Source organism: Primulina tabacum, chromosome 18, assembly GCF_025594145.1.
Source record: "Primulina tabacum isolate GXHZ01 chromosome 18, ASM2559414v2, whole genome shotgun sequence".
NCBI classification, from domain to species: domain Eukaryota; kingdom Viridiplantae; phylum Streptophyta; class Magnoliopsida; order Lamiales; family Gesneriaceae; genus Primulina; species Primulina tabacum.
The window spans coordinates 21964426-21975369 of NC_134567.1; the positions used below are offsets into that span (position 1 = coordinate 21964426).

Sequence of the window (10944 nt, forward strand, 5' to 3'; positions counted from 1 at the left end):
GGTTGGTTCGGAGTCATGATTAAATACGAAGTCGTTAGACGTAATTGTCGCATTTTCAAACTTAATTGCATAGTTTGATCAGGTATAAGCTATTGCATATTTTTCATGGCATATTTAGGTTGCAGCGAGCCTGGGAGCGATCCAATCCAGTTGGTAAAATATACAGGATATTTTTATTATGCCATTTAATTATATTACGTGCATAAAAATAGAAAATACTTATTTTTGAGATTTATGCGATATTGCTTGTAGTCAATTCACTATTATGGGAGCATTATTTTATACGGTCGCCAGTGACCGATCAGTTCAGTTTAGTACCACCCGGTCGCCAGTGACCGGTCAGCTCAGTTCAGTTTGATACTCCCCGGTAGCCAGTTACCGATCAGTTCAGTTCAGTGCAGGGGCCACAGGCGTAGACCATAATCTCAACAGAAAATTTTTATCAGTTATTTCAGAACAGGGCTCCAAGGAGCAAACATTCTATTTACTATGACTTTCTGTTCAGTTATGCACGTATTATAATTGCTCAGTACAAGTTATTTTAAGTATGCCTCATGACATGATATTTTATCCATGCAAATTACATTTTCTCGTTACCTACGATATTTGCATGCTGAGTCTTTAGGCTCACTAGACTTGATTGTTGTAGGTACTGATGAGGCCAGGGCCGAGGGCGGGGACCAGTGAGCCAGCTTGGGTCGGCAGTAGTGGCACCCGAGGACCTCAGTTCCAGCACATGTCATTTTATGCTCAAACATTTTTACCAGTTGTTGGACATTCTTTGAATTGTTATTTTTGGCAAACTTTATTTTCTTCCGCTGCTATATTTTTTTAAACATTGAACTTGATTCATCAGTTGATTTTATGGATGAGGCACTCCATTTATTTTAAAAGAAAAATTTTTAATTTTCCGCAAATTTTCCAAGCAAGGATTTTTGGGCCTTCACAATTATCACCATTAATCTTTGATTTTAAATGATCCTTGTTTTCATTAATATATGGATCATTAACTATTTTACCACTTCTAAGGGTAATAACAGATTTTATTTGATCAATTTTTTCATTTTTTAATTCTTGATTTTGATTTTTAGGTTTCGGTTGAGGTTGAGATGGAAATTTTCCTTTTTCATGAATATTAAGTGCAGATGCAAATTTTGCAAGAGTTTCTTTCAAATCACTCATAGATTGACTGTTTTGAATATTGATAGACTCTTGCTTTTGGATAAATGCATGAATTACATCTTCAAAGTTTTTTCTTGGAGGTGTAACATAAGGAATATAACCTTGATGATTTTGGTTGTTTTGAAAATATTGTTGTGACAGTTGTACATTATTATCATTCCTCCAACTAAAATTAGGATGAATTTTCCATCCAGGATTATATGATGGTGAAAAAGGATCTAGTATTGTTTTTTTATAATTGTTAACATAATTTTCTTGTTCATGGAGACATTCTTTAAATGAAGGTAATGTTGGACAATCTTTTGTAGCATGATCATGTGTATCACATATATGACAAACAATTTCTTGAATACTTTTTAATTGACCACTCTTTTTCATTTCTAATGACTCAATTTTTCTTGCTAAAGATGCAAGTTTAGCTTGAATATCTATATCATCTTTAAGATTATAGATACCACCCCCATTTGTTTAATTATTGTTTTTAGTTGTTGGTGGTTCTATTGTGCCTATATTATCCCAATTTTGAGCATTTTATGCTAATGAATCCAAATATTCCATAGCTTCATTTGGGTTTTTATCTTCAAAAGTTCCATTACACATGAATTTTATCATTTGCATATCTTTAGGTATAAGTGAGAAATTATTCTCCATGTTTCAAAACCATGATGTGGGCATGTATTAAGTAATTCTTTATATCTATCCCAACAGTGATAAAACGTTTCTTCCTTGTTTTTGAGAAAAGTTGTAATTTGTCTTTTAAAAGAGTTTGTTCTATGGGAAGGGAAAAACTTTTTGAGAAATTGTTGTTGCATTTCTTCCCATGATCTTATTGAACTTGATCTTAAATTTTGTAGCCATGTTTTAGCTTTATCTTTTAAAGAAAAAGGGAAAAGCTTTAACCGAATTATATCCATGCTACAATTTTGATCATTATAAGTGTTACAAACTTCCTCAAATTCTATTAGATGCAAATATAGATTTTCAGAATCTAAGCCATGAAAATTTGGTAAATGTTGAATAATTTGAGGTTTGAAGTTGAAATTAGATGCATCAGGGAGGAAAAACTAAACAAGATGGGGCACTAGTTCTAATAGGGTTCATATGATGCCTAAGTGTTCTTAATTGATCATGTTCTTGATTATTATTATTATTATTATTATTATTATTATTATTATTATTATCTTTATTATCTTTATTATTTGAATTATCATCCATGTTTAAATTATTTTCAGATACTCGAATAAGTCTACCACTATTTTTTCGACTCCAAATACTCATACAAAAAAAAACAACACAATACTTATAAATAAAACATAATTAACAAATATAAACTTAATTTATACCTCCCCGGCAACGGCGCCAAAGACTTGCTACTACTTAAATAATAATTCACCCAAGTGTAGGTTGTCTGCAAGTAATATATTTCGTAAGTACGATATCGATCCTCAAAGAGGTTATTTTGAGTTTAAATTTATTAATTTATAAATTACCAAATGCAAGAATGAAGTTTACAAATTATAAATTTTGTCAAGGCTTGAGGATTTATTCTTGGTTTATGTAATATTGTTTAACTAAAAGTAAAACAAAAGAAACCACCATAAATAATGGTTCCAAGAAAATTAAACACTCACATAATATAATATAGTTCCCACTATAGAAAATATCGAATTAACCGATATTTTATATATGGTACCTATGATTATAATTATAACTATATAAATAAATAATTGCATAAAGTAAATGTTAAATTAAATCATTATATTTCATTTAGAACAACCGACAGAGCCACGCTATTGCCTAAATGAAATTTATTGATTTAATAAGTTAGTTGCGGTAAAGTAAAAGTTAGTTGCGATAAAGTAAATGTTAGTTGCGGAAAAGTAAAAGTTAGTTGCGAGAAAGTAAAAGTTAGATGCGAAAAATAAAAGTTAGTTGCGATAAAGTAAATGTTAGATTGTTAGATGTTAGTATTAAATCATAATTAAACAACAAATCAAGATAACCACTTTAATGGTATCAAGCATTTGATGTAAATTGATAACAACAAATAATTCATTTTTATACCTACAATAAAAATAAGTTAGCTAAATGAACAAAAATAAAGAAAGAATATACAAAATATAAACAATCTTACTTCACCAAGAATGCAGCCTCTTCACCTTGACATAATAGATTTAGCTTGCCATAAGCTTATTTTTGATCAACACTAAAATATCACTCATAGTTGAGAACATGAAAGAAAATATATTGGAACTTAGAACTTTGATACACACTCACGCTATATTTTACAATGAGATAGAATGATTCTCAAGCTAGCACAAGGCCTCTATTTATAGGCCAAATGAGAGAAATTGTCAAAATTTTTATTAATGCCATGTAGTTGCAATAGTATTCTTTGTCTCCTCCAAGTTCAATTCCATGTCCCTTCTTTCAATGCTTTGTTCCACAACTTTAATCACCGAATTTGACTCTGCTCAAAACGACAAGCATGTGGGGAATTGTCTGTAGATGAATTTGGCCACTTGGTTCACCTCATTTGGTTAAATATTGAAATAGTTATGATTTTTTTACTATATGCTGGTCATAGTAAAAGTAAATTTGTCCTCCTTTTGATATTTGCACAATTTGATCATCTTAATGAACTTTTTAGGCAATCATGTCTTCTGCAAAGTTGTAGATAATTTCTCAAGGATTCCAAACATGTTTGAGTCACCTCCGTTTGAATTTTCTAGCTTGAGTTATCATTATTTTACCAACACGTAGAAAACCTGAAAATAAAACATATTTAGTAATACAATTAAATATAAACAAACAATACTAAAATAACATAATTTTACAATTTTAATGAAACTTAAATTTTAAAATACATGTTTTAACATATAATAAATTATTAATTTTAAGTTTCATCAGTCGTCCCCGGTCTCCTTTCCTCTGCCTATTATCGAATATTCGGGTAAAATCCTTAATTTCATGAAATCATGTCATATCATCATTTAATCATATAATAAATATCATGCAAGCATTTAAAATCAATTAAATAAAACAATTAAGCAATTAAACAATTTTGCATGCATGCGGTTTACGTAGGTTGGTTTTTCAGACGTTACATTATAAATATATTTGTTATTATTAATTTGGTTATTATCATTTATTATTAATTTTATTGACAATATTAATTTTATTTGCATTTATTATTAATTATTTCTTATTATTGTTTTTTTTATTGTGAAAATCAATAATAATTACAATAATTTTATTGATATTAATATTCTTATTAATATTTATTTATTAATAATATTATTTTATATGTTCATCTTTCTCAAATTAAAATCTCATTTTTTAATCATTGAAGAAAGTTTGTGTTTTTCATTGTATAATTCAACATTTATTCTTTTTCACCCATTTTTGAAACCAAAAAAATATTAATTTGGCGTTTTATTTCACTGTGTCGACATTTTTTATTCCGTGAATTTGATCGTACTTTTGGATAGAAATAATTTCGAGTAACAACGTTTTGAAGTAACTACACATTTTCATTGGTTGGATGAATGATTGATTCTATTGAAATCATCGAAATTATGAGTTTAATATTGTAATTTTTCGAATTTAATTATTCACTTAATAGGTTCAACTCAAAGTATTGTATAATTCATTCTCATACTAAATTCGTCTTATTCTCGTATCAATTCAATCATTAAATTTAATTTTGTTGCTACTTACGGGATAATATAGGTATTGATCATTAATAAACAATAATTAAGTACTATTAAAAAATAATTGAGTTTTAAGAGACAGAAACTGTATACTCTATATTAAATTTAGTGAATATCATGTTATGATGATATCGTAATTCTGACCATATTTTGCTATTATTACACAAAAATTAGGGATTAATATAAAACAAGTATTATTATTAGAAAATAATTGAATACTTAATTAGGTACTATTTTAACTCCAAACAATTGTTTTTAATACACAATTTAAGTCTTTCTACTATGATTTTTTTAAAAAAAACATATGATGGAACTTGGGTTCAAGTGTTGCCGTGATTAAAGCATTTCGAATGGTATATCGTGGCAACTCAACGCTAGACAAGATGAGAAGCGCATCATTAGCAGCGACGGTATACCATATTTGGAACGTACGAAATCTTGCCATCTTTGAAAATGTAAAGTCGGATGTCGAAGCAATTGTGAAAAAAAAAATCAAAGTTTTAATGTTTCGTTTAGTTTCAAGCTTTACTGAAACTCTGATTTGAATGTATAATTTGTGATGGTGTAGAACATGTAAGGTACAGACGTTATCTCCTGGGGATGTTCAGAACATGTAAGGTACGGACGTTATCTTCTAGGGATGTCCGGTGTATTTGTATTTGTATTTTACTCCTTTTTACATTATTTAATGAAATGATTTTCATCAAAAAAAAATTATTAAATTATGTCTATGGGTAATCCGTAATAGTGAGTACCTTTTATACAGTAACTGGTCATTAATAAAATTATTAACTACTATGGAACGATAATTGAACTTTAATTTTCAGAAAATGGGTACTCTAAATTAAGTCTAGCGAAATTTATGTTATGATAATATGGTCATTCCGACCATAATTGAGTGGTATTACACATAAATTGAACATTAGACAATAAATTCATATTATTAGACTATAATTTAATACTCTTAATTCAGGTGTAACAATTAAGATGATCAAGTGGAGATTCTTTAAGTTATTATCACGTCAATCTCGTTAAAAAAAAAATACTCTATGTAACCTCTACTCAAAATAATCAATATAAAAATGTTGGCAATTCTTGCAAGAGTATTTTTTGGGTATTTTGCAGAGGGTTGGGGAGTTGAAACTAAGAAATAATGACATTAAAGAGCTTAAATATATATCAATTGACCCATAAGTTGAAAATGTGTTTGGGGGGTTTAATGAAAAATTGCCGTTTGAATACGTAAAAAAACATTTATGTTATTTTTTAATTAAAAAAACTAAACTTATTTAAGTGTTTTTTCACATCCAAAACCACCATTTAGCACACTTGGTGGCAGATCGTTTACTTTCAAAACATAGATGAGATAAACGATACTAATATAAGAAAAACTCCGAAATGCCTGCAAGCAACATTCATGATGTGGATCAATTTTTATAAGTTCTTTGTTGCTATGAAATTTCCCCACCCAAAGATCATTTCAACCATCGGAAAATAAAATTGGCCTTAAGAGTTCTACAACATAATGTTTTGAAGAACACAAAGGATAAGGCTTGCACAAACAAAGCAGGGGTCGGAGGGCAATCTGAGTAATTGGATCCTCCAAGCTGCCACTTGGCCTCCCTTCTGTGTGAAAATGCAAACATATTGACACAAAACCACGCTGAGTTCCAATTAATCGACTAAAATTGACACAAAACCACGCGGAGTTCCAATTAATTAACAGTCATTGTGCTGGAGCCAAATGCTTCAACTTTGCCTGTAAAACTGCACCAGCTTCATCTGCTATGCTTTTCTTTTTAGCAGCAACCTACAATTCATTATGGCCATGATCAAATAAAAAGATCAGAGAATGAATGTGCACTCAGCCTTGTTAAATAGACACTCCTGATTTGTGCCAACTTCCAATCTCAGTATGTCAGATCGTCTTACGATTCTGCCCCTTCAACCAATTTTACAGACTGTCTATAGGCGTCAATATTCAATAAAGTATGCTAACATGTGTTTACACGTTCTATTCTCAATTCACACTTATCTTGTATCCTTAGAAGTTAGATGTTGAACCGCTCCAAACAATTTTCACAAATGAGTTATACGATGAATTTGAAAATAAAAACAATGGGCTTGAAGGAAAGTAAAACAAGTCTAGAAAAAAATTAGAAGCACACGAATACCATTTCAAAATTTTGCAGAGCGACGTGTAAGAGGTTGTTGACATATCAATAGAACATACCTCAAGAAGTTGATCATAATTCGACTTGAGCAGAGAAATTTTGCGCTCACAGTAATCTTTGCCTTCTGCCATTGTTTTCTGCTCAGACAGAAGATCGATACATTAGGTTAAAACTTGATATTGATTCAAATAGAACAGTGACATAAATCCATAAATAAGAGAATTCCAGTCAAGCAAAGTAGCAAAGAATGCTTTCTGCTCAAATCTGGTTACATCAGCTCAACATCGTCCTTCAACAGCAAATTGACGCACCCTCATTTTCCCAACAGTTATTAATTTCAAATATTTCCCTCAAAGTTTTAGCGTGATCTAAAAAAGTAAATATCACAATTGTGGCCTGTAAAAGTACAGTTATAAACAAAGAGATGAAAAATCAGCATGAAACAATGTAAATGGGCATTTCCTATCAACAGCACCTCTAACAGAAAAGGCACAATTTCTTATTCATTTGTATGAACTTAAATCTAACTCCCTAAAGAATTCACAAAGATTGATGACCAATGGTTCTGAAAATTGCTTCAATATTCCAAAGGCCAAATGCTTAGGTTGCTTCACTAACAATAGTCCAGTCTAGGCCATAGTTCTGGAACAACTGGGATCTAGGTCAGCACAGACCACTTTTTTCTTTGTCCTTCAGACTTCAACTACATCAGATCAACTTACGCAACTGCAATATTTGGAACGAAATTTCAATTCTTGTTGGCCCAATAATAGACCTGAGGTTACAGGTGAAAATAACAGAAGTTACAGCGGAACATTAAATGGTCAAACTATTTCAAGAATATTACTATTTCCCATATTGGCACCACAAGAAAAAACAGAGTGGATAATAAACTTGAGGTGTTATCCCACCTAGAAAGCTCGTCCTTTTAGGTTTGGGCTATCCTTTTCAGTTCATAGTTCAATAATCTATGTGATACATACAACACAATACACAATAGTAACGATAAATGCCATGAGACGTACACAAAAAAACAAAAGAGATAGGAACAATCACAAACTACAGCTCAAAGTGAAATTCTTCCGTATCTTAACGTCCCTACTGAATATATAGCAGATGACACTTCCACCTCAAACATACAATTCAAAATGGAACAAAATCTTATATATGAAACAATAAATAAAGGTGAATCAGGCCGGTAAATACACAACGAGCAATCTAGTAGCACTACTCTAACCTCGATGAAATAACCAGTGCCCACATCCACCAGGACCTTCTCCGCATCATCCAGAGTACCGGGGACATAAAGCGACGCCGTGAGAGGTACCAACATCTTCTTCCCCTTGGGGCGGAGGGAGAGATCGAGGAGGGCGGTGGAGGCCAGCTCGAGGCGGGCCGTGGCGGTGCGAATGTTGTTGAGACTGTCCTGGAAGAGATTGACTTCGAGATCCGCCTGCTCTTTGAGCCCCCTCAGCTGCTCGACGCTCATTCTATCTATCTCCATCCTCGACGATGATGCCGCCGCCATAGCTCCTCCGCTGCTGCGATCTAACTTCTGTTGCTCAGTTTCCCGTCTCCATTTTCCCCCTTTAATTTGATAATTATAATACAATAATTTAAAAAAAAAATTAAATTCTTTGAAATCTTCAATTTTTTTTAGGGTAAATAAATATACACAAAAACTTATAAACTAGTTTCGCTCATCTTATCCGAATTAATCGATAAAGAAAAAAAATTTATCGAATACGAAAGATAGTTTTATGGATCAATAAAATTTTATTGAGATGAGTCTGACTTGTCACGGATATTAATCCATTATATTGTTTTCGGATCGATAGATTTAAAATTCATGAATTTCAAATATATTTATATTGTTTACAGAAGTAAGACTATAAACTTCAAATACATTCCTTACATGTTTATATAATATTAAATGATAATTAAGATGAATTTCAAGTTCACACGATAATGATATCATTTTAAATATATTGTATTTTGTACTAATAATGTCTAAACAAGCATGATATATATTGGCTACTGAAATCTGCATTGTCCAACGGCTGCATTTGCAGCCGTTGGCCCACATTTGCATCCTTTGGGCCAACGGCTGGCAAATGCAGCCGTTGGACAATGCAGATTATCAGTAGCCGTTGGCTACGGCTACTGAAATCTGCATTTTTTTCCTCATATTCTCATATACAATCTTAAATAATTTGAGAGTTATTATTCATAAATATATTAAAAATCATCCCATAAAAGGGCCAAATAAATTACAAACTCCATTAAAGCTAAAATTGGACGAAACAGTGAACTAGTCCAACAACTCAAACCCCAACAAAAACCCAATCTTAACCACTTACTAAAACCATCATAACATCAACACATTGATTTGGTTCGTGGAAATCGATAATAAACGATGTATGATGTAAAGATCATATATGTAACTCTAATTATTTGTAAAATTTGAGTCAAATGACGGATAAAAAAATATGTATAATCATCTAATATCATATTTTTGGTACAAAACAGTGTATTGACAATTAATAAGTTGTTCTACCGGGTCATTTAATTTTCATTGTGTTAGTGTTCAATTTGTTAGAATATCCAACTTTAGATTTCTTTGACGAAAATCATTTACAATCTTAATAGTAAGACTTAGACATGCTTAACGGACCGGTTCGGACCGGAACCGACCCGGAACCGGTCCGTTAAGCCCGGAACGGGATCCAGGAGGGAAGAACCGGACCCGAAACCATGTACAATCCGTTGGTTTGTGGGTTGAACCGGTTCAGCATATCCTGAATCGGTTCAACCGGTTTCGGATCCGGTTTCGAACCCGTTCCGGACCGTATCCGGAACCGACCCGGACCCGGAACCGGTCCCAAACCTGAATTACGAAATTTTTAAAAAAAAAATAAAAAAAAGGCTTTTGGGTGCAGCCGTTGGCCCAAAAGGCTGCAAATGCAGCCGTTGCATTTGCAGTCCAACGGCTACTGAAATCTGCATTTTTTTTCTCAATTTGGCCCCCAATTTTGGGGACCAAATTGCAAAAAATAAAATTTTTTTTAGACCCCCAAAAATCACCTATATATACAAGTCATTTTTTACATTTTACATATCAATTTTCTCTCAACTTTCATTTCTCTACAATCAATATCTTTCTTTGCTATCATATCTCCAAATATATTCAATAATTGTGTTATAATTTTATCTATAATCCGTATTATTTTTATTGTTATATATTTACTATTTCGCAATTTATTCATCTAAACAATTCGAATTTCAATGGCATCATCTTCAAATCGTCGTGGTGGTAGTGGCGAATATGCTCCCGATTTTGGTGAACATTTTAGCTACATCCCTGACTATGATGAAGTCGAACCTGGCCACGAGGATGAAGAAGCCATGGAAATCCCCAACAAAGATGTAGGGACGCCATCGTCTACTCGAGCAAGCAACACAATCTCAACGAGCACGACGACAGCCCGTGCAAAGCGAAGCAAAGTTTGGGATCACTTTGATATTGAACAACAAGGTACGAATAACTCTTTTGTCGTTTGTAAAATTTGCAAAACGAGGTATTCTTACAAAACGGGTGGTGGTTCCGGTGGTACCGGTACTTTGAAAAAACATTTAGTTAAGGTACATAAACTTGACCCTGATACGCTACAACCTATTCGGTAGGGAACCAATACAACAACAAATTAATCCTTTTAGTGGTAAAGCTTTTACAATTACAAAAGAAATTTCTCGGAAAGCCATCGTAAAGTTTGTTACCAAATGTTGTCAACCTTTTATAATAGCTGAACAAGAAGGTTTTGTTGAATTTACTAGTACTATTCAACCTGGTTTTCACAATATTTCTAGGCACACAC

General features: G+C 32.2%; 1 protein-coding gene across 1 annotated transcript; it reads right to left on the reverse strand.

Annotated features, from left to right (window-relative positions):
- Positions 1-6370: 6370 nt before the first annotated feature.
- Positions 6371-8670, reverse strand: LOC142533747 (prefoldin subunit 5). The gene is made up of 3 exons (XM_075640624.1): positions 8307-8670; positions 7129-7206; positions 6371-6705 (listed from the first exon to the last, which is right to left on the reverse strand). The coding sequence occupies exons 1-3, from the start codon at positions 8595-8597 to the stop codon at positions 6622-6624; spliced, it is 453 nt and encodes a 150-aa protein (XP_075496739.1). The 5' UTR covers positions 8598-8670; the 3' UTR covers positions 6371-6621.
- Between the last annotated feature and the right edge of the window lie 2274 nt (positions 8671-10944).